The sequence below is a fragment of the Heterodontus francisci genome, chromosome 46, assembly GCF_036365525.1.
Source record: "Heterodontus francisci isolate sHetFra1 chromosome 46, sHetFra1.hap1, whole genome shotgun sequence".
NCBI lineage: Eukaryota > Metazoa > Chordata > Chondrichthyes > Heterodontiformes > Heterodontidae > Heterodontus > Heterodontus francisci.
The window spans coordinates 20,975,158-21,000,874 of NC_090416.1; the positions used below are offsets into that span (position 1 = coordinate 20,975,158).

General features: G+C 51.7%; 1 protein-coding gene across 1 annotated transcript in view; it reads left to right on the forward strand.

Moving 5' to 3' along the window:
* The window catches only part of itga10 (integrin, alpha 10), a 182,549-nt gene that overhangs the window by 81,383 nt on the left and 75,449 nt on the right, over window positions 1–25,717 (forward strand). The window contains exon 7 of the mRNA XM_068022751.1: window positions 2,525–2,652. Within this exon, the coding sequence (XP_067878852.1) occupies window positions 2,525–2,652 (128 nt within the window). The remainder of the gene's footprint in view (window positions 1–2,524; window positions 2,653–25,717) is intronic.

The following is a 25,717-nucleotide window of genomic DNA, read 5'->3' on the forward strand; positions in this document are numbered from 1 at the left end:
GAGCTGGGGCGAGTGGCATGAGGTTAAACACTGGATGTGGGGCGAATGGAATGAGATTAAACACTGGGGGTGGGGCGAGTGGAATGAGGTTAAACACTGGAGGTAGAGTGAGTGGCATGAGGTTAAACACTGGAGGTGGGGCGAGTGGAATGAGGTTAAACGCTGGAGGTGGGACGAGTTGATTGAGATTAAAAACTGGAGGAGGGGCGAGTGGATTGAGGTTAAACACTGGAGGTGGGGCGAGTGGAATGAGGTTCAATACGGGGGGTGGGGTGAGTGGAATGAGGTTAAACTCTGGAGGTGGGGCGAGTATCATGAGGTTAAACACTGGAGGTGGGGCAAGTGGAATGAGGTTAAATGCTGGAGGTGGGACGAGTGGATTGAGGTTAAACGCTGTAGGAGGGGCGAGTGGATTGAGGTTAAACACTGGAGGTGGGGCGAGCGGAATCAGGTTGAACACTGGAGGTGGGGCGAGTGGCATGAGGTTAAACACTGGAGGTGGGGCGAGTGGCATGAGGTTAAACACTGGAGGAGGGGCGAGTGGATTGAGGTTAAACACTGGAGGTGGGGCGAGTGGAATGAGGTTCAATACGGGGGGTGGGGTGAGTGGAATGAGGTTAAACACTGGTGGTGGGACTAGTGGAATGAGGTTAAACACTGGAGGTGGGGCGAGCGGAATCAGCTTGAACACTGGAGGTGGGGCGAGTGGCATGAGATTAAACACTGGAGGTGGGGCAAGTGGAATGAGGTTAAACGCTATAGGAGGGGCGAGTGGATTGACGTTGAACACTGGATCTGGGGCGAATGGCATGAGGTTAAACACTGGAGGTGGGGCAAGTGGAATGAGGTTAAACGCTGGAGGTGGGACGAGTGGATTGAGGTTAAACGCTGTAGGAGGGGCGAGTGGATTGAGGGTAAACACTGGAGCTGGGGCGAGTGACATGAGGTTAAACACTGGAGGTGGGGCGAGTGGAATGAGGTTAAACGCTGGAGGTGGGACGAGTGGATTGAGGTTAAACGCTGGAGGTGGGGCGAGTGGATTGAGGTTGAACACTGGAGGTGGGTGAGTGGAATGAGGTTCAACACGGGGGGTGGGACGAGTGGATTGAGCTTAAATGCTGGAGGAGGGGCGAACGGAATCAGGTTGAACACTGGAGGTGGGGCGAGTGGCATGAGGTTAAACACTGGAGGTGGGGCGAGTGGCATGAGGTTAAACACTGGAGGAGGGGCGAGTGGATTGAGGTTAAACACTGGAGGTGGGGCGAGTGGAATGAGGTTCAATACGGGGGGTGGGGTGAGTGGAATGAGGTTAAACACTGGAGGTGGGGCGAGTGGAATGAGGTTAAACACTGGAGGTGGGGCGAGCGGAATCAGCTTGAACACTGGAGGTGGGGCGAATGGCATGAGGTTAAACACTGGAGGTGGGGCAAGTGGAATGAGGTTAAACGCTGTAGGAGGGGCGAGTGGATTGAGGGTAAACACTGGAGCTGGGGCGAGTGACATGAGGTTAAACACTGGAGGTTGGGCGAGTGGAATGAGATTTAACACTGGAGGTGGGGCGAGCGGAATCAGGTTGAACACTGGAGGTGGGGCGAGTGGCATGAGGTTAAACACTGGCGGTGGGGCGAGCGGAATCAGGTTGAACACTGGAGGTGGGGCGAGTGGCATGAGGTTAAACACTGGAGGTGGGGCAAGTGGAATGAGGTTAAACGCTGGAGGTGGGACGAGTGGATTGAGGTTAAACGCTGTAGGAGGGGCGAGTGGAATGAGGTCAAACACTGGAGGTGCGGCGAGTGGCATGAGGTTAAATACTGGAGGTGGGGTGAGTGGAATAAGGTTAAACACTGGAGGTGGGGCGAGTGGAATGAGATTAAACACTGGAGGTGGCGCGAGTGGAATGAGGATAAACCCGAGAGGTGGGGCAAATGTTGTTTATTCCCCCCCTGGGAACAAAGATTCAGAAGTTTCATGCGACCATCCGAATTCGGATCTGGAGTTGGCCGCTCGAGCCTGGTACGCCATTCAATAAATTCATGTCTGAACTGATTACTCCATATTTCAGTCTACTCCCGATAACCTTCCATCCCCTATTCATCAAGAATCTATCTCAGTCTGCCTTAAACATATCCAAAGACTCTGCTTCTACCACCTTTTGAGGAAGAGAATTCCAAAGACTCACCACCCTCTGAGAGAAAAAATCTCTCCTCATCTCTGTCTAAAATGGGTGACCCCTTATTTGTAAAGTGACCTAGATTCTCCCAGAAGGTGACACATCCTTTCCACATCCAGCCTGTTAAGACCCCTCAGGATCTTATTTTTTCAATCAAGTCGCCTCTTACTTTTCTCAACTCCAGCGGATACAAGCCTTGCCTGTCCAATCTTTCCTCATAAGATAGCCTGCCCATTCCAGGTATCTGTCTAGTAAACCTTTTCTGAACTGTTTCCAGCACAGGAAACCCAGTCAATCCCAACCTCTGGGTCACTGCTTTATACCTGCATCTGTGTATCACTGTTTCTTTTTCAGATTGTGGTGTCTCCATGGACATTGTGATTCTGTTGGATGGATCAAACAGCATCTACCCTTGGCACGAGGTTCAGAGGTTCCTCAGCAATGTCCTCAACAAATTCCACATTGGCCCGAAGCAGATACAGGCAAGTCCAATTCCCACTTCATCACTCCATAACTCCACTCCTCCTCTTCCATGGAAACGATGTCAGTGAATTTTTTTTTCTGTAATTTTCCCAACACTTTTCCTTCCTTCACCTGATGCACACAGAATCACCACGTTTTAATCACTGTCACTAGCTTTTCATTAAGAATTGGAGTGAAGAGAACAATCAACATGGAAACTTCTGAACCCATGTCCCACAGTAGAGGAATAAACAACACTTGCCCCACCCCCAGTGTTTAACCTCATTCCACTCACCCCACCCCCAGTGTTTAATCTCATTCCACTCACCCCACCCCCAGTGTTTAATCTCATTCCACTCGCACCACCTCCAGTGTTTAATCTCATTCCACTCACCCCACCTCCAGTGTTTAACCTCATTCCCCTCGCCCCACCTCCAGTGTTTAACCTCATTCCCCTCGCCCCACCTCCAGTGTTTAATCTCATTCCACTCACCCCACCTCCAGTGTTTAACCTCATTCCCCTCGCCCCACCTCCAGTGTTTAATCTCATTCCCCTCGCACCACCTCCAGTGTTTAATCTCATTCCACTCACCCCACCTCCAGTGTTTAACCTCATTCCCCTCACCCCCCCTCCAGTGTTTAATCTCATTCCACTCACCCCACCCCCAGTGTTTAATCTCATTCCACTCACCCCACCTCCAGTGTTTAATCTCATTCCACTCACCCCACCTCCAGTGTTTAACCTCATTCCCCTCGCCCCACCTCCAGTGTTTAATCTCATTCCACTCACCCCACCCCCAGTGTTTAATCTCATTCCACTCACCCCACCTCCAGTGTTTAATCTCATTCCACTCACCCCACCTCCAGTGTTTAACCTCATTCCCCTCGCCCCACCTCCAGTGTTTAATCTCATTCCACTCACCCCACCCCCAGTGCTTAACCTCATTCTACTTGTCCCACCTCCAGAGTTTAATCTCTTTCCACTCACCCCACCTCCACTGTTTAACCTCATTCCCCTCGCCCCACCTCCAGTGTTTAATCTCATTCCACTCACCCCACCTCCAGCGTTTAATCTCATTCCACTCGACCCACCTCCAGTGTTTAACATCAATCCAGTCGCACCACCTCCAGTGTTTAACCTCATTCCACTCACCCCACTCCCAGTGTTTAATCTCATTCCACTCACCCCACCCCCAGTGCTTAACCTCATTCCACTTGTCCCACCTCCAGAGTTTAATCTCATTCCACTCGCCCCACCTCCAGTGTTTAACCTCATTCCACTCGCCCCACCTCCAGTGTTTAACCTCATTCCACTCGCCCCACAACCAGTGTTTAACCTCATTCCACTCGCCCCACCTCCAGTGTTTAATCTCATTCCAGCCGCCCCACCCCCAGTGTTTAATCTCATTCCACTCACCCCCCCCCCCCCCCTCCAGTGTTTAATCTCATTCCACTTGCCCCACCTCCGGTGTTTAATCTCATTCCACTCGCCCCACCTCCAGTGTTTAACCTCAATGCACTCACCAAACCCCCAGTGTTTAATCTCATTCCACTCACCCCACCTCCAGTGTTTAATCTCATTCCACTCACCCCTCCCCCTCCAGTGTTTAATCTCATTCCACTTGTCCCACCTCCAGTGTTTAATCTCATTCCACTCGCCCCACCTCCAGTGTTTAATCTCATTCCACTCACCCCACCTCCAGTGTTTAACCTCATTCCACTCACCCCACCCCCAGTGTTTAATCTCATTCCACTCGCACCACCCCCAGTGTTTAATCTCATTCCACTCACCCCTCCCCCTCCAGTGTTTAATCTCATTCCACTCGCACCACCTCCAGTGTTTAATCTCATTCCACTCGCACCACCTCCAGTGTTTAATCTCATTCCACTCACCCCACCCCCAGTGTTCAATCTCAATCCACTTGCCCCACCTCCAGTGTTTAACCTCAATGCACTCACCCCACCCCCAGTGTTTAATCTCATTCCACTCGCCCCACCTCCAGTGTTTAACCTCAATGCACTCACCCCACCCCCAGTGTTTAATCTCATTCCACTCACCCCACCTCCAGTGTTTAATCTCATTCCACTCAACCCCCCTCCAGTGTTTAATCTCATTCCACTCACCCCTCCCCCTCCAGTGTTTAATCTCATTCCACTTGTCCCACCTCCAGTGTTTAATCTCATTCCACTCGCCCCACCTCCAGTGTTTCATCTCATTCCACTCACCCCACCTCCAGTGTTTAACCTCATTCCACTCACCCCACCCCCAGTGTTTAATCTCATTCCACTCGCACCACCTCCAGTGTTTAATCTCATTCCACTCGCCCCACCCCCAGTGTTTAATCTCATTCCACTCACCCCTCCCCCTCCAGTGTTTAATCTCATTCCACTCGCACCACCTCCAGTGTTTAATCTCATTCCACTCACCCCACCCCTAGTGTTCAATCTCAATCCACTTGCCCCACCTCCAGTGTTTAACCTCAGTGCACTCACCCCACCCCCAGTGTTTAATCTCATTCCACTCACCCCACCTCCAGTGTTTAATCTCATTCCACTTGTCCCACCTCCAGTGTTTAATCTCATTCCACTCGCCCCACCTCCAGTGTTTAATCTCATTCCACTCGCCCCACCTCCAGTGTTTAATCTCATTCCACTCGCCCCACCTCCAGTGTTTAATCTCATTCCACTCCCCCCACCCCCCGTCCAGTGTTTAATCTCATTCCACTCGTCCCACCTCCAGTGTTTAATCTCATTCCACTCGCCCCACCTCCAGTGTTTAATCTCATTCCACTCGCCCCACCTCCAGTGTTTAACCTCAATGCACTCACCCCACCCCCAGTGTTTAATCTCAATCCACTTGCCCCACCTCCAGTGTTTACCTCAATGCACTCACCCCACCTCCAGTGTTTAACCTCATTCCACTCACCCCACCTCCAGTGTTTAACCTCATTCCACTCGCCCCACCCCCAGTGTTTAATCTCATTCCACTCGCCCCACCCCCAGTGTTTAACCTCATTCCACTCGCCCCACCCCCAGTGTTTAACCTCATTCCACTCGCCCCACCCCCAGTGTTTAATCTCATTCCACTCGCCCTACCTCCAGTGTTTAATCTCATTCCACTCGCCCCACCCCCAGTGTTTAACCTCATTCCACTCGCCCCACCTCCAGTGTTTAATCTCATTCCACTCACCCCACCCCCAGTGTTTAATCTCATTCCACTCACCCCACCCCCAGTGTTTAATCTCATTCCACTCGCACCACCTCCAGTGTTTAATCTCATTCCACTCACCCCACCTCCAGTGTTTAACCTCATTCCCCTCGCCCCACCTCCAGTGTTTAATCTTATTCCACTTGTCCCACCCCCAGTGTTTAACCTCATTCCACTCGCCCCACCCCCAGTGTTTAATCTCATTCCACTCGCCCTACCTCCAGTGTTTAATCTCATTCCACTCGCCCCACCCCCAGTGTTTAACCTCATTCACCTCGCCCCACCTCCAGTGTTTAATCTCATTCCACTCACCCCACCTCCAGTGTTTAACCTCATTCCCCTCGCCCCACCTCCAGTGTTTAATCTCATTCCCCTCGCACCACCTCCAGTGTTTAATCTCATTCCACTCACCCCACCTCCAGTGTTTAACCTCATTCCCCTCACCCCCCTCCAGTGTTTAATCTCATTCCACTCACCCCACCCCCAGTGTTTAATCTCATTCCACTCACCCCACCTCCAGTGTTTAATCTCATTCCACTCACCCCACCTCCAGTGTTTAACCTCATTCCCCTCGCCCCACCTCCAGTGTTTAATCTCATTCCACTCACCCCACCCCCAGTGTTTAATCTCATTCCACTCACCCCACCTCCAGTGTTTAATCTCATTCCACTCACCCCACCTCCAGTGTTTAACCTGATTCCCCTCGCCCCACCTCCAGTGTTTAATCTCATTCCACTCACCCCACCCCCAGTGCTTAACCTCATTCTACTTGTCCCACTTCCAGAGTTTAATCTCTTTCCACTCACCCCACCTCCACTGTTTAACCTCATTCCCCTCGCCCCACCTCCAGTGTTTAATCTCATTCCACTCACCCCACCTCCAGCGTTTAATCTCATTCCACTCGACCCACCTCCAGTGTTTAACATCAATCCAGTCGCCCCACCTCCAGTGTTTAACCTCATTCCACTCACCCCACTCCCAGTGTTTAATCTCATTCCACTCACCCCACCCCCAGTGCTTAACCTCATTCCACTTGTCCCACCTCCAGAGTTTAATCTCATTCCACTCGCCCCACCTCCAGTGTTTAACCTCATTCCACTCGCCCCACCTCAAGTGTTTAACCTCATTCCACTCGCCCCACAACCAGTGTTTAACCTCATTCCACTCGCCCCACCTCCAGTGTTTAATCTCATTCCAGCCGCCCCACCCCCAGTGTTTAATCTCATTCCACTCACCCCCCCCCCCCTCCAGTGTTTAATCTCATTCCACTCGCCCCACCTCCGGTGTTTAATCTCATTCCACTCAGCCCACCTCCAGTGTTTAACCTCATTCCACTCACCCCACCTCCAGTGTTTAATCTCATTCCATTCGCCCCACCCCCAGTGTTTAACCTCATTCCACTCACCCCACCTCCAGTGTTTAATCTCATTCCACTCGCCCCACCCCCAGTGTTTAACCTCATTCCACTCACCCCACCTCCAGTGTTTAATCTCATTCCACTCGCCCCACCTCCAGTGTTTAATCTCATTCCACTCGCCCCACCTCCAGTGTTTAACCTCAATGCACTCACCCCACCCCCAGTGTTTAATCTCAATCCACTTGCCCCACCTCCAGTGTTTACCTCAATGCACTCACCCCACCCCCAGTGTTTAATCTCATTCCACTCACCCCACCTCCAGTGTTTAACCTCAATGCACTCACCCCACCCCCAGTGTTTAATCTCATTCCACTCGCCCCACCTCCAGTGTTTAACCTCAATGCACTCACCAAACCCCCAGTGTTTAATCTCATTCCACTCACCCCACCTCCAGTGTTTAATCTCATTCCACTCAACCCCCCTCCAGTGTTTAATCTCATTCCACTCACCCCTCCCCCTCCAGTGTTTAATCTCATTCCACTTGTCCCACCTCCAGTGTTTAATCTCATTCCACTCGCCCCACCTCCAGTGTTTAATCTCATTCCACTCACCCCACCTCCAGTGTTTAACCTCATTCCACTCACCCCACCCCCAGTGTTTAATCTCATTCCACTCGCACCACCTCCAGTGTTTAATCTCATTCCACTCGCCCCACCCCCAGTGTTTAATCTCATTCCACTCACCCCTCCCCCTCCAGTGTTTAATCTCATTCCACTCGCACCACCTCCAGTGTTTAATCTCATTCCACTCGCACCACCTCCAGTGTTTAATCTCATTCCACTCACCCCACCCCCAGTGTTCAATCTCAATCCACTTGCCCCACCTCCAGTGTTTAACCTCAATGCACTCACCCCACCCCCAGTGTTTAATCTCATTCCACTCGCCCCACCTCCAGTGTTTAACCTCAATGCACTCACCCCACCCCCAGTGTTTAATCTCATTCCACTCACCCCACCTCCAGTGTTTAATCTCATTCCACTCAACCCCCCTCCAGTGTTTAATCTCATTCCACTCACCCCTCCCCCTCCAGTGTTTAATCTCATTCCACTTGTCCCACCTCCAGTGTTTAATCTCATTCCACTCGCCCCACCTCCAGTGTTTCATCTCATTCCACTCACCCCACCTCCAGTGTTTAACCTCATTCCACTCACCCCACCCCCAGTGTTTAATCTCATTCCACTCGCACCACCTCCAGTGTTTAATCTCATTCCACTCGCCCCACCCCCAGTGTTTAATCTCATTCCACTCACCCCTCCCCCTCCAGTGTTTAATCTCATTCCACTCGCACCACCTCCAGTGTTTAATCTCATTCCACTCACCCCACCCCTAGTGTTCAATCTCAATCCACTTGCCCCACCTCCAGTGTTTAACCTCAGTGCACTCACCCCACCCCCAGTGTTTAATCTCATTCCACTCACCCCACCTCCAGTGTTTAATCTCATTCCACTTGTCCCACCTCCAGTGTTTAATCTCATTCCACTCGCCCCACCTCCAGTGTTTAATCTCATTCCACTCGCCCCACCTCCAGTGTTTAATCTCATTCCACTCGCCCCACCTCCAGTGTTTAATCTCATTCCACTCCCCCCACCCCCCGTCCAGTGTTTAATCTCATTCCACTCGTCCCACCTCCAGTGTTTAATCTCATTCCACTCGTCCCACCTCCAGTGTTTAATCTCATTCCACTCGCCCCACCTCCAGTGTTTAACCTCAATGCACTCACCCCACCCCCAGTGTTTAATCTCAATCCACTTGCCCCACCTCCAGTGTTTACCTCAATGCACTCACCCCACCTCCAGTGTTTAACCTCATTCCACTCACCCCACCTCCAGTGTTTAACCTCATTCCACTCGCCCCACCCCCAGTGTTTAATCTCATTCCACTCGCCCCACCCCCAGTGTTTAACCTCATTCCACTCGCCCCACCCCCAGTGTTTAACCTCATTCCACTCGCCCCACCCCCAGTGTTTAATCTCATTCCACTCGCCCTACCTCCAGTGTTTAATCTCATTCCACTCGCCCCACCCCCAGTGTTTAACCTCATTCCACTCGCCCCACCCCCAGTGTTTAATCTCATTCCACTCGCCCCACCCCCAGTGTTTAACCTCATTCCACTCGCCCCACCTCCAGTGTTTAATCTCATTCCACTCACCCCACCCCCAGTGTTTTATCTCATTCCACTCACCCCACCCCCAGTGTTTAATCTCATTCCACTCGCACCACCTCCAGTGTTTAATCTCATTCCACTCACCCCACCTCCAGTGTTTAACCTCATTCCCCTCGCCCCACCTCCAGTGTTTAATCTTATTCCACTTGTCCCACCTCCAGTGTTTAATCTCATTCCCCTCGCCCCACCTCCAGTGTTTAACCTCATTCCCCTCGCCCCACCTCCAGTGTTTAATCTCATTCCACTCACCCCACCTCCAGTGTTTAACCTCATTCCCCTCGCCCCACCTCCAGTGTTTAATCTCATTCCCCTCGCTCCACCTCCAGTGTTTAATCTCATTCCACTCACCCCACCTCCAGTGTTTAACCTCATTCCCCTCACCCCCCCTCCAGTGTTTAATCTCATTCCACTCACCCCACCCCCAGTGTTTAATCTCATTCCACTCACCCCACCTCCAGTGTTTAATCTCATTCCACTCACCCCACCTCCAGTGTTTAACCTCATTCCCCTCGCCCCACCTCCAGTGTTTAATCTCATTCCACTCACCCCACCCCCAGTGTTTAATCTCATTCCACTCACCCCACCTCCAGTGTTTAATCTCATTCCACTCACCCCACCTCCAGTGTTTAACCTCATTCCCCTCGCCCCACCTCCAGTGTTTAATCTCATTCCACTCACCCCACCCCCAGTGCTTAACCTCATTCTACTTGTCCCACCTCCAGAGTTTAATCTCTTTCCACTCACCCCACCTCCACTGTTTAACCTCATTCCCCTCGCCCCACCTCCAGTGTTTAATCTCATTCCACTCACCCCACCTCCAGCGTTTAATCTCATTCCACTCGACCCACCTCCAGTGTTTAACATCAATCCAGTCGCCCCACCTCCAGTGTTTAACCTCATTCCACTCACCCCACTCCCAGTGTTTAATCTCATTCCACTCACCCCACCCCCAGTGCTTAACCTCATTCCACTTGTCCCACCTCCAGAGTTTAATCTCATTCCACTCGCCCCACCTCCAGTGTTTAACCTCATTCCACTCGCCCCACCTCCAGTGTTTAACCTCATTCCACTCGCCCCACCTCCAGTGTTTAACCTCATTCCACTTGCCCCACAACCAGTGTTTAACCTCATTCCACTCGCCCCACCTCCAGTGTTTAATCTCATTCCAGCCGCCCCACCCCCAGTGTTTAATCTCATTCCACTCACCCCCCCCCCTCCAGTGTTTAATCTCATTCCACTCGCCCCACCTCCGGTGTTTAATCTCATTCCACTCAGCCCACCTCCAGTGTTTAACCTCATTCCACTCACCCCACCTCCAGTGTTTAATCTCATTCCATTCGCCCCACCCCCAGTGTTTAACCTCATTCCACTCACCCCACCTCCAGTGTTTAATCTCATTCCACTCGCCCCACCCCCAGTGTTTAACCTCATTCCACTCACCCCACCTCCAGTGTTTAATCTCATTCCACTCGCCCCACCTCCAGTGTTTAATCTCATTCCACTCGCTCCACCTCCAGTGTTTAACCTCAATGCACTCACCCCACCCCCAGTGTTTAATCTCAATCCACTTGCCCCACCTCCAGTGTTTACCTCAATGCACTCACCCCACCCCCAGTGTTTAATCTCATTCCACTCGCCCCATCTCCAGTGTTTAACCTCAATGCACTCACCAAACCTCCAGTGTTTAATCTCATTCCACTCACCCCACCTCCAGTGTTTAATCTCATTCCACTCAACCCCCCTCCAGTGTTTAATCTCATTCCACTCACCCCTCCCCCTCCAGTGTTTAATCTCATTCCACTTGTCCCACCTCCAGTGTTTAATCTCATTCCACTCGCCCCACCTCCAGTGTTTAATCTCATTCCACTCACCCCACCTCCAGTGTTTAACCTCATTCCACTCACCCCACCCCCAGTGTTTAATCTCATTCCACTCGCACACACTCCAGTGTTTAATCTCATTCCACTCGCCCCACCCCCAGTGTTTAATCTCATTCCACTCACCCCTCCCCCTCCAGTGTTTAATCTCATTCCACTCGCACCACCTCCAGTGTTTAATCTCATTCCACTCGCACCACCTCCAGTGTTTAATCTCATTCCACTCACCCCACCCCCAGTGTTCAATCTCAATCCACTCACCCCACCCCCAGTGTTTAATCTCATTCCACTCGACCCACCTCCAGTGTTTAACCTCAATGCACTCACCCCACCCCCAGTGTTTAATCTCATTCCACTCACCCCACCTCCAGTGTTTAATCTCATTCCACTCAACCCCCCTCCAGTGTTTAATCTCATTCCACTCACCCCTCCCCCTCCAGTGTTTAATCTCATTCCACTTGTCCCACCTCCAGTGTTTAATCTCATTCCACTCGCCCCACCCCCAGTGTTTAACCTCATTCCACTCGCACCACCTCCAGTGTTTAACCTCATTCCACTCGCCCCACCTCCAGTGTTTAATCTCATTCCACTCACCCCACCTCCAGTGTTTAATCTCATTCCACTCGCCACATCTCAAGTCTTTAACTTCATTTCAGTCAACTCCACCTCCAGTGTTTAACCTCACTCTACTCGCCCCACCTCCATTTTTAACCTCATTCCACTCGCCCCACCCCCACAGTTTAACCTCATTCCACTCGGCCCACCTCCAGTGTTTAACCTCATTCCACTTGCCCCACCTCCAGTATTTAAACTCATTCCACTCGCCCCACCACCAGCGGTTAACCTCATTCAACTCGCCCCACCCCCAGTGTTTAACCTCATTCCACTCGCCCCACCTCCAGTGTTTAACCTCACTCCACTCGCCCCACCCCCAGTGTTTAACCTCATTCCACTCGCCCCACATCCAGTGTTTAATCTCATTCCACTCACCCCACCTCCAGTGTTTAATCTCATTCCACTCGACCCACCTCCAGTGTTTAACATCAATCCAGTCGCCCCACCTCCAGTGTTTAACCTCATTCCACTCACCCCACTCCCAGTGTTTAATCTCATTCCACTCACCCCACCCCCAGTGCTTAACCTCATTCCACTTGTCCCACCTCCAGAGTTTAATCTCATTCCACTCGCCCCACCTCCAGTGTTTAACCTCATTCCACTCGCCCCACCTCCAGTGTTTAATCTCATTCCACTCGACCCACCTCCAGTGTTTAACCTCAGTCCAGTCGCCCCACCTCCAGTGTTTAACCTCATTCCACTCACCCCACCCCCAGTGTTTAATCTCATTCCACTCACCCCACCTCCAGTGTTTAATCTCATTCCACTCACCCCACCTCCAGTGTTTAACCTCATTCCCCTCGCCCCACCTCCAGTGTTTAATCTCATTCCACTCACCCCACCCCCAGTGCTTAACCTCATTCTACTTGTCCCACCTCCAGAGTTTAATCTCTTTCCACTCACCCCACCTCCACTGTTTAACCTCATTCCCCTCGCCCCACCTCCAGTGTTTAATCTCATTCCACTCGACCCACCTCCAGTGTTTAACATCAATCCAGTCGCCCCACCTCCAGTGTTTAACCTCATTCCACTCACCCCACTCCCAGTGTTTAATCTCATTCCACTCACCCCACCCCCAGTGCTTAACCTCATTCCACTTGTCCCACCTCCAGAGTTTAATCTCATTCCACTCGCCCCACCTCCAGTGTTTAACCTCATTCCACTCGCCCCACCTCCAGTGTTTAACCTCATTCCACTCGCCCCACAACCAGTGTTTAACCTCATTCCACTCGCCCCACCTCCAGTGTTTAATCTCATTCCAGCCGCCCCACCCCCAGTGTTTAATCTCATTCCACTCACCCCCCCCCCCCTCCAGTGTTTAATCTCATTCCACTCGCCCCACCTCCGGTGTTTAATCTCATTCCACTCAGCCCACCTCCAGTGTTTAACCTCATTCCACTCACCCCACCTCCAGTGTTTAATCTCATTCCATTCGCCCCACCCCCAGTGTTTAACCTCATTCCACTCACCCCACCTCCAGTGTTTAATCTCATTCCACTCGCCCCACCCCCAGTGTTTAACCTCATTCCACTCACCCCACCTCCAGTGTTTAATCTCATTCCACTCGCCCCACCTCCAGTGTTTAATCTCATTCCACTCGCTCCACCTCCAGTGTTTAACCTCAATGCACTCACCCCACCCCCAGTGTTTAATCTCAATCCACTTGCCCCACCTCCAGTGTTTACCTCAATGCACTCACCCCACCCCCAGTGTTTAATCTCATTCCACTCGCCCCACCTCCAGTGTTTAACCTCAATGCACTCACCAAACCTCCAGTGTTTAATCTCATTCCACTCACCCCACCTCCAGTGTTTAATCTCATTCCACTCAACCCCCCTCCAGTGTTTAATCTCATTCCACTCACCCCTCCCCCTCCAGTGTTTAATCTCATTCCACTTGTCCCACCTCCAGTGTTTAATCTCATTCCACTCGCCCCACCTCCAGTGTTTAATCTCATTCCACTCACCCCACCTCCAGTGTTTAACCTCATTCCACTCACCCCACCCCCAGTGTTTAATCTCATTCCACTCGCACCACCTCCAGTGTTTAATCTCATTCCACTCGCCCCACCCCCAGTGTTTAATCTCATTCCACTCACCCCTCCCCCTCCAGTGTTTAATCTCATTCCACTCGCACCACCTCCAGTGTTTAATCTCATTCCACTCACCCCACCCCCAGTGTTCAATCTCAATCCACTCACCCCACCCCCAGTGTTTAATCTCATTCCACTCGACCCACCTCCAGTGTTTAACCTCAATGCACTCACCCCACCCCCAGTGTTTAATCTCATTCCACTCACCCCACCTCCAGTGTTTAATCTCATTCCACTCAACCCCCCTCCAGTGTTTAATCTCATTCCACTCACCCCTCCCCCTCCAGTGTTTAATCTCATTCCACTTGTCCCACCTCCAGTGTTTAATCTCATTCCACTCGCCCCACCCCCAGTGTTTAACCTCATTCCACTCGCACCACCTCCAGTGTTTAACCTCATTCCACTCGCCCCACCTCCAGTGTTTAATCTCATTCCACTCACCCCACCTCCAGTGTTTAATCTCATTCCACTCGCCACATCTCAAGTCTTTAACTTCATTCCAGTCAACTCCACCTCCAGTGTTTAACCTCACTCTACTCGCCCCACCTCCATTTTTAACCTCATTCCACTCGCCCCACCCCCACAGTTTAACCTCATTCCACTCGGCCCACCTCCAGTGTTTAACCTCATTCCACTTGCCCCACCTCCAGTATTTAAACTCATTCCACTCGCCCCACCACCAGCGGTTAACCTCATTCCACTCACCCCTCCCCCTCCAGTGTTTAATCTCATTCCACTCGCACCACCTCCAGTGTTTAATCTCATTCCACTCGCACCACCTCCAGTGTTTAATCTCATTCCACTCACCCCACCCCCAGTGTTCAATCTCAATCCACTCACCCCACCCCCAGTGTTTAATCTCATTCCACTCGACCCACCTCCAGTGTTTAACCTCAATGCACTCACCCCACCCCCAGTGTTTAATCTCATTCCACTCACCCCACCTCCAGTGTTTAATCTCATTCCACTCAACCCCCCTCCAGTGTTTAATCTCATTCCACTCACCCCTCCCCCTCCAGTGTTTAATCTCATTCCACTTGTCCCACCTCCAGTGTTTAATCTCATTCCACTCGCCCCACCCCCAGTGTTTAACCTCATTCCACTCGCACCACCTCCAGTGTTTAACCTCATTCCACTCGCCCCACCTCCAGTGTTTAATCTCATTCCACTCACCCCACCTCCAGTGTTTAATCTCATTCCACTCGCCACATCTCAAGTCTTTAACTTCATTCCAGTCAACTCCACCTCCAGTGTTTAACCTCACTCTACTCGCCCCACCTCCATTTTTAACCTCATTCCACTCGCCCCACCCCCACAGTTTAACCTCATTCCACTCGGCCCACCTCCAGTGTTTAACCTCATTCCACTTGCCCCACCTCCAGTATTTAAACTCATTCCACTCGCCCCACCACCAGCGGTTAACCTCATTCAACTCGCCCCACCCCCAGTGTTTAACCTCATTCCACTCGCCCCACCTCCAGTGTTTAACCTCACTCCACTCGCCCCACCCCCAGTGTTTAACCTCATTCCACTCGCCCCACCTCCAGTGTTTAATCTCATTCCACTCACCCCACCTCCAGTGTTTAATCTCATTCCACTCGACCCACCTCCAGTGTTTAACATCAATCCAGTCGCCCCACCTCCAGTGTTTAACCTCATTCCACTCACCCCACTCCCAGTGTTTAATCTCATTCCACTCACCCCACCCCCAGTGCTTAACCTCATTCCACTTGTCCCACCTCCAGAGTTTAATCTCATTCCACTCGCCCCACCTCCAGTGTTTAACCTCATTCCACTCGCCCCACCTCCAGTGTTTAACCTCATTCCACTCGCCCCACAACCAGTGTTTAACCTCATTCCACTCGCCCCACCTCCAGTGTTTAATCTCATTCCAGCCGCCCCACCCCCAGTGTTTAATCTCATTCCACTCAACCCCCCCCCCCCCTCCAGTGTTTAATCTCATTCCACTCGCCCCACCTCCAGTGTTTAATCTCATTCCACTCGCCCCACCTCCAGTGTTTAACCTCAATGCACTCACCCCACCCCCAGTGTTTAATCTCATTCCACTCACCCCTCCCCCTCCAGTGTTTAATCTCATTCCACTCGCACCACCTCCAGTGTTTAATCTCATTCCACTCACCCCACCCCTAGTGTTCAATCTCAATCCACTTGCCCCACCTCCAGTGTTTAACCTCAGTGCACTCACCCCACCCCCAGTGTTTAATCTCATTCCACTCACCCCACCTCCAGTGTTTAATCTCATTCCACTTGTCCCACCTCCAGTGTTTAATCTCATTCCACTCGCCCCACCTCCAGTGTTTAATCTCATTCCACTCGCCCCACCTCCAGTGTTTAATCTCATTCCACTCGCCCCACCTCCAGTGTTTAATCTCATTCCACTCCCCCCACCCCCCGTCCAGTGTTTAATCTCATTCCACTCGTCCCACCTCCAGTGTTTAATCTCATTCCACTCGTCCCACCTCCAGTGTTTAATCTCATTCCACTCGCCCCACCTCCAGTGTTTAACCTCAATGCACTCACCCCACCCCCAGTGTTTAATCTCAATCCACTTGCCCCACCTCCAGTGTTTACCTCAATGCACTCACCCCACCTCCAGTGTTTAACCTCATTCCACTCACCCCACCTCCAGTGTTTAACCTCATTCCACTCGCCCCACCCCCAGTGTTTAACCTCATTCCACTCGCCCCACCCCCAGTGTTTAACCTCATTCCACTCGCCCCACCCCCAGTGTTTAATCTCATTCCACTCGCCCTACCTCCAGTGTTTAATCTCATTCCACTCGCCCCACCCCCAGTGTTTAACCTCATTCCACTCGCCCCACCCCCAGTGTTTAATCTCATTCCACTCGCCCCACCCCCAGTGTTTAACCTCATTCCACTCGCCCCACCTCCAGTGTTTAATCTCATTCCACTCACCCCACCCCCAGTGTTTTATCTCATTCCACTCACCCCACCCCCAGTGTTTAATCTCATTCCACTCGCACCACCTCCAGTGTTTAATCTCATTCCACTCACCCCACCTCCAGTGTTTAACCTCATTCCCCTCGCCCCACCTCCAGTGTTTAATCTTATTCCACTTGTCCCACCTCCAGTGTTTAATCTCATTCCCCTCGCCCCACCTCCAGTGTTTAACCTCATTCCCCTCGCCCCACCTCCAGTGTTTAATCTCATTCCACTCACCCCACCTCCAGTGTTTAACCTCATTCCCCTCGCCCCACCTCCAGTGTTTAATCTCATTCCCCTCGCACCACCTCCAGTGTTTAATCTCATTCCACTCACCCCACCTCCAGTGTTTAACCTCATTCCCCTCACCCCCCCTCCAGTGTTTAATCTCATTCCACTCACCCCACCCCCAGTGTTTAATCTCATTCCACTCACCCCACCTCCAGTGTTTAATCTCATTCCACTCACCCCACCTCCAGTGTTTAACCTCATTCCCCTCGCCCCACCTCCAGTGTTTAATCTCATTCCACTCACCCCACCCCCAGTGTTTAATCTCATTCCACTCACCCCACCTCCAGTGTTTAATCTCATTCCACTCACCCCACCTCCAGTGTTTAACCTCATTCCCCTCGCCCCACCTCCAGTGTTTAATCTCATTCCACTCACCCCACCCCCAGTGCTTAACCTCATTCTACTTGTCCCACCTCCAGAGTTTAATCTCTTTCCACTCACCCCACCTCCACTGTTTAACCTCATTCCCCTCGCCCCACCTCCAGTGTTTAATCTCATTCCACTCACCCCACCTCCAGCGTTTAATCTCATTCCACTCGACCCATCTCCAGTGTTTAACATCAATCCAGTCGCCCCACCTCCAGTGTTTAACCTCATTCCACTCACCCCACTCCCAGTGTTTAATCTCATTCCACTCACCCCACCCCCAGTGCTTAACCTCATTCCACTTGTCCCACCTCCAGAGTTTAATCTCATTCCACTCGCCCCACCTCCAGTGTTTAACCTCATTCCACTCGCCCCACCTCCAGTGTTTAACCTCATTCCACTCGCCCCACCTCCAGTGTTTAACCTCATTCCACTCGCCCCACAACCAGTGTTTAACCTCATTCCACTCGCCCCACCTCCAGTGTTTAATCTCATTCCAGCCGCCCCACCCCCAGTGTTTAATCTCATTCCACTCACCCCCCCCCCCCCCCCCTCCAGTGTTTAATCTCATTCCACTCGCCCCACCTCCGGTGTTTAATCTCATTCCACTCAGCCCACCTCCAGTGTTTAACCTCATTCCACTCACCCCACCTCCAGTGTTTAATCTCATTCCATTCGCCCCACCCCCAGTGTTTAACCTCATTCCACTCACCCCACCTCCAGTGTTTAATCTCATTCCACTCGCCCCACCCCCAGTGTTTAACCTCATTCCACTCACCCCACCTCCAGTGTTTAATCTCATTCCACTCGCCCCACCTCCAGTGTTTAATCTCATTCCACTCGCTCCACCTCCAGTGTTTAACCTCAATGCACTCACCCCACCCCCAGTGTTTAATCTCAATCCACTTGCCCCACCTCCAGTGTTTACCTCAATGCACTCACCCCACCCCCAGTGTTTAATCTCATTCCACTCGCCCCACCTCCAGTGTTTAACCTCAATGCACTCACCAAACCTCCAGTGTTTAATCTCATTCCACTCACCCCACCTCCAGTGTTTAATCTCATTCCACTCAACCCCCCTCCAGTGTTTAATCTCATTCCACTCACCCCTCCCCCTCCAGTGTTTAATCTCATTCCACTTGTCCCACCTCCAGTGTTTAATCTCATTCCACTCGCCCCACCTCCAGTGTTTAATCTCATTCCACTCACCCCACCTCCAGTGTTTAACCTCATTCCACTCACCCCACCCCCAGTGTTTAATCTCATTCCACTCGCACCACCTCCAGTGTTTAATCTCATTCCACTCGCCCCACCCCCAGTGTTTAATCTCATTCCACTCACCCCTCCCCCTCCAGTGTTTAATCTCATTCCACTCGCACCACCTCCAGTGTTTAATCTCATTCCACTCGCACCACCTCCAGTGTTTAATCTCATTCCACTCACCCCACCCCCAGTGTTCAATCTCAATCCACTCACCCCACCCCCAGTGTTTAATCTCATTCCACTCGACCCACCTCCAGTGTTTAACCTCAATGCACTCACCCCACCCCCAGTGTTTAATCTCATTCCACTCACCCCACCTCCAGTGTTTAATCTCATTCCACTCAACCCCCCTCCAGTGTTTAATCTCATTCCACTCACCCCTCCCCCTCCAGTGTTTAATCTCATTCCACTTGTCCCACCTCCAGTGTTTAATCTCATTCCACTCGCCCCACCCCCAGTGTTTAACCTCATTCCACTCGCACCACCTCCAGTGTTTAACCTCATTCCACTCGCCCCACCTCCAGTGTTTAATCTCATTCCACTCACCCCACCTCCAGTGTTTAATCTCATTCCACTCGCCACATCTCAAGTCTTTAACTTCATTCCAGTCAACTCCACCTCCAGTGTTTAACCTCACTCTACTCGCCCCACCTCCATTTTTAACCTCATTCCACTCGCCCCACCCCCACAGTTTAACCTCATTCCACTCGGCCCACCTCCAGTGTTTAACCTCATTCCACTTGCCCCACCTCCAGTATTTAAACTCATTCCACTCGCCCCACCACCAGCGGTTAACCTCATTCAACTCGCCCCACCCCCAGTGTTTAACCTCATTCCACTCGCCCCACCTCCAGTGTTTAACCTCACTCCACTCGCCCCACCCCCAGTGTTTAACCTCATTCCACTCGCCCCACCTCCAGTGTTTAATCTCATTCCACTCACCCCACCTCCAGTGTTTAATCTCATTCCACTCGACCCACCTCCAGTGTTTAACATCAATCCAGTCGCCCCACCTCCAGTGTTTAACCTCATTCCACTCACCCCACTCCCAGTGTTTAATCTCATTCCACTCACCCCACCCCCAGTGCTTAACCTCATTCCACTTGTCCCACCTCCAGAGTTTAATCTCATTCCACTCGCCCCACCTCCAGTGTTTAACCTCATTCCACTCGCCCCACCTCCAGTGTTTAATCTCATTCCACTCGACCCACCTCCAGTGTTTAACCTCAGTCCATTCGCCCCACCTCCAGTGTTTAACCTCATTCCACTCACCCCACCCCCAGTGTTTAATCTCATTCCACTCACCCCACCTCCAGTGTTTAATCTCATTCCACTCACCCCACCTCCAGTGTTTAACCTCATTCCCCTCGCCCCACCTCCAGTGTTTAATCTCATTCCACTCACCCCACCCCCAGTGCTTAACCTCATTCTACTTGTCCCACCTCCAGAGTTTAATCTCTTTCCACTCACCCCACCTCCACTGTTTAACCTCATTCCCCTCGCCCCACCTCCAGTGTTTAATCTCATTCCACTCACCCCACCTCCAGCGTTTAATCTCATTCCACTCGACCCACCTCCAGTGTTCAACATCAATCCAGTCGCCCCACCTCCAGTGTTTAACCTCATTCCACTCACCCCACTCCCAGTGTTTAATCTCATTCCACTCACCCCACCCCCAGTGCTTAACCTCATTCCACTCGCCCCACCTCCAGTGTTTAACCTCATTCCACTCGCCCCACAACCAGTGTTTAACCTCATTCCACTCGCCCCACCTCCAGTGTTTAATCTCATTCCAGCCGCCCCACCCCCAGTGTTTAATCTCATTCCACTCACCCCCCCCCCCCTCCAGTGTTTAATCTCATTCCACTCGCCCCACCTCCGGTGTTTAATCTCATTCCACTCAGCCCACCTCCAGTGTTTAACCTCATTCCACTCACCCCACCTCCAGTGTTTAATCTCATTCCATTCGCCCCACCCCCAGTGTTTAACCTCATTCCACTCACCCCACCTCCAGTGTTTAATCTCATTCCACTCGCCCCACCCCCAGTGTTTAACCTCATTCCACTCACCCCACCTCCAGTGTTTAATCTCATTCCACTCGCCCCACCTCCAGTGTTTAATCTCATTCCACTCGCTCCACCTCCAGTGTTTAACCTCAATGCACTCACCCCACCCCCAGTGTTTAATCTCAATCCACTTGCCCCACCTCCAGTGTTTACCTCAATGCACTCACCCCACCCCCAGTGTTTAATCTCATTCCACTCGCCCCACCTCCAGTGTTTAACCTCAATGCACTCACCAAACCTCCAGTGTTTAATCTCATTCCACTCACCCCACCTCCAGTGTTTAATCTCATTCCACTCAACCCCCCTCCAGTGTTTAATCTCATTGCACTCACCCCTCCCCCTCCAGTGTTTAATCTCATTCCACTTGTCCCACCTCCAGTGTTTAATCTCATTCCACTCGCCCCACCTCCAGTGTTTAATCTCATTCCACTCACCCCACCTCCAGTGTTTAACCTCATTCCACTCACCCCACCCCCAGTGTTTAATCTCATTCCACTCGCACCACCTCCAGTGTTTAATCTCATTCCACTCGCCCCACCCCCAGTGTTTAATCTCATTCCACTCACCCCTCCCCCTCCAGTGTTTAATCTCATTCCACTCGCACCACCTCCAGTGTTTAATCTCATTCCACTCGCACCACCTCCAGTGTTTAATCTCATTCCACTCACCCCACCCCCAGTGTTCAATCTCAATCCACTCACCCCACCCCCAGTGTTTAATCTCATTCCACTCGACCCACCTCCAGTGTTTAACCTCAATGCACTCACCCCACCCCCAGTGTTTAATCTCATTCCACTCACCCCACCTCCAGTGTTTAATCTCATTCCACTCAACCCCCCTCCAGTGTTTAATCTCATTCCACTCACCCCTCCCCCTCCAGTGTTTAATCTCATTCCACTTGTCCCACCTCCAGTGTTTAATCTCATTCCACTCGCCCCACCCCCAGTGTTTAACCTCATTCCACTCGCACCACCTCCAGTGTTTAACCTCATTCCACTCGCCCCACCTCCAGTGTTTAATCTCATTCCACTCACCCCACCTCCAGTGTTTAATCTCATTCCACTCGCCACATCTCAAGTCTTTAACTTCATTCCAGTCAACTCCACCTCCAGTGTTTAACCTCACTCTACTCGCCCCACCTCCATTTTTAACCTCATTCCACTCGCCCCACCCCCACAGTTTAACCTCATTCCACTCGGCCCACCTCCAGTGTTTAACCTCATTCCACTTGCCCCACCTCCAGTATTTAAACTCATTCCACTCGCCCCACCACCAGCGGTTAACCTCATTCAACTCGCCCCACCCCCAGTGTTTAACCTCATTCCACTCGCCCCACCTCCAGTGTTTAACCTCACTCCACTCGCCCCACCCCCAGTGTTTAACCTCATTCCACTCGCCCCACCTCCAGTGTTTAATCTCATTCCACTCACCCCACCTCCAGTGTTTAATCTCATTCCACTCGACCCACCTCCAGTGTTTAACATCAATCCAGTCGCCCCACCTCCAGTGTTTAACCTCATTCCACTCACCCCACTCCCAGTGTTTAATCTCATTCCACTCACCCCACCCCCAGTGCTTAACCTCATTCCACTTGTCCCACCTCCAGAGTTTAATCTCATTCCACTCGCCCCACCTCCAGTGTTTAACCTCATTCCACTCGCCCCACCTCCAGTGTTTAACCTCATTCCACTCGCCCCACAACCAGTGTTTAACCTCATTCCACTCGCCCCACCTCCAGTGTTTAATCTCATTCCAGCCGCCCCACCCCCAGTGTTTAATCTCATTCCACTCAACCCCCCCCCCCCCTCCAGTGTTTAATCTCATTCCACTCGCCCCACCTCCAGTGTTTAATCTCATTCCACTCGACCCACCTCCAGTGTTTAACATCAATCCAGTCGCCCCACCTCCAGTGTTTAACCTCATTCCACTCACCCCACTCCCAGTGTTTAATCTCATTCCACTCACCCCACCCCCAGTGCTTAACCTCATTCCACTTGTCCCACCTCCAGAGTTTAATCTCATTCCACTCGCCCCACCTCCAGTGTTTAACCTCATTCCACTCGCCCCACCTCCAGTGTTTAACCTCATTCCACTCGCCCCACAACCAGTGTTTAACCTCATTCCACTCGCCCCACCTCCAGTGTTTAATCTCATTCCAGCCGCCCCACCCCCAGTGTTTAATCTCATTCCACTCAACCCCCCCCCCCCCTCCAGTGTTTAATCTCATTCCACTCGCCCCACCTCCAGTGTTTAATCTCATTCCACTCGCCCCACCTCCAGTGTTTAACCTCAATGCACTCACCCCACCCCCAGTGTTTAATCTCATTCCACTCACCCCACCTCCAGTGTTCAACCTCAATGCACTCACCCCACCCCCAGTGTTTAATCTCATTCCACTCGCCCCACCTCCAGTGTTTAACCTCAATGCACTCACCCCACCCCCAGTGTTTAATCTCATTCCACTCACCCCACCTCCAGTGTTTAATCTCATTCCACTCAACCCCCCTCCAGTGTTTAATCTCATTCCACTCACCCCTCCCCCTCCAGTGTTTAATCTCATTCCACTTGTCCCACCTCCAGTGTTTAATCTCATTCCACTCGCCCCACCTCCAGTGTTTAATCTCATTCCACTCACCCCACCTCCAGTGTTTAACCTCATTCCACTCACCCCACCCCCAGTGTTTAATCTCATTCCACTCGCACCACCTCCAGTGTTTAATCTCATTCCACTCGCCCCACCCCCAGTGTTTAATCTCATTCCACTCACCCCTCCCCCTCCAGTGTTTAATCTCATTCCACTCGCACCACCTCCAGTGTTTAATCTCATTCCACTCGCACCACCTCCAGTGTTTAATCTCATTCCACTCACCCCACCCCCAGTGTTCAATCTCAATCCACTTGCCCCACCTCCAGTGTTTAACCTCAATGCACTCACCCCACCCCCAGTGTTTAATCTCATTCCACTCGCCCCACCTCCAGTGTTTAACCTCAATGCACTCACCCCACCCCCAGTGTTTAATCTCATTCCACTCACCCCACCTCCAGTGTTTAATCTCATTCCACTCAACCCCCCTCCAGTGTTTAATCTCATTCCACTCACCCCTCCCCCTCCAGTGTTTAATCTCATTCCACTTGTCCCACCTCCAGTGTTTAATCTCATTCCACTCACCCCACCTCCAGTGTTTAACCTCATTCCACTCACCCCACCCCCAGTGTTTAATCTCATTCCACTCGCACCACCTCCAGTGTTTAATCTCATTCCACTCGCCCCACCCCCAGTGTTTAATCTCATTCCACTCACCCCACCTCCAGTGTTTAATCTCATTCCACTTGTCCCACCTCCAGTGTTTAATCTCATTCCACTCGCCCCACCTCCAGTGTTTAATCTCATTCCACTCGCCCCACCTCCAGTGTTTAACCTCAATGCACTCACCCCACCCCCAGTGTTTAATCTCAATCCACTTGCCCCACCTCCAGTGTTTACCTCAATGCACTCACCCCACCTCCAGTGTTTAACCTCATTCCACTCACCCCACCTCCAGTGTTTAACCTCATTCCACTCGCCCCACCCCCAGTGTTTAACCTCATTCCACTCACCCCACTCCCAGTGTTTAATCTCATTCCACTCACCCCACCCCCAGTGCTTAACCTCATTCCACTTGTCCCACCTCCAGAGTTTAATCTCATTCCACTCGCCCCACCTCCAGTGTTTAACCTCATTCCACTCGCCCCACCTCCAGTGTTTAATCTCATTCCACTCGACCCACCTCCAGTGTTTAACCTCAGTCCATTCGCCCCACCTCCAGTGTTTAACCTCATTCCACTCACCCCACCCCCAGTGTTTAATCTCATTCCACTCACCCCACCTCCAGTGTTTAATCTCATTCCACTCACCCCACCTCCAGTGTTTAACCTCATTCCCCTCGCCCCACCTCCAGTGTTTAATCTCATTCCACTCACCCCACCCCCAGTGCTTAACCTCATTCTACTTGTCCCACCTCCAGAGTTTAATCTCTTTCCACTCACCCCACCTCCACTGTTTAACCTCATTCCCCTCGCCCCACCTCCAGTGTTTAATCTCATTCCACTCACCCCACCTCCAGCGTTTAATCTCATTCCACTCGACCCACCTCCAGTGTTTAACATCAATCCAGTCGCCCCACCTCCAGTGTTTAACCTCATTCCACTCACCCCACTCCCAGTGTTTAATCTCATTCCACTCACCCCACCCCCAGTGCTTAACCTCATTCCACTCGCCCCACCTCCAGTGTTTAACCTCATTCCACTCGCCCCACAACCAGTGTTTAACCTCATTCCACTCGCCCCACCTCCAGTGTTTAATCTCATTCCAGCCGCCCCACCCCCAGTGTTTAATCTCATTCCACTCACCCCCCCCCCCCCCCCCTCCAGTGTTTAATCTCATTCCACTCGCCCCACCTCCGGTGTTTAATCTCATTCCACTCAGCCCACCTCCAGTGTTTAACCTCATTCCACTCACCCCACCTCCAGTGTTTAATCTCATTCCATTCGCCCCACCCCCAGTGTTTAACCTCATTCCACTCACCCCACCTCCAGTGTTTAATCTCATTCCACTCGCCCCACCCCCAGTGTTTAACCTCATTCCACTCACCCCACCTCCAGTGTTTAATCTCATTCCACTCGCCCCACCTCCAGTGTTTAATCTCATTCCACTCGCTCCACCTCCAGTGTTTAACCTCAATGCACTCACCCCACCCCCAGTGTTTAATCTCAATCCACTTGCCC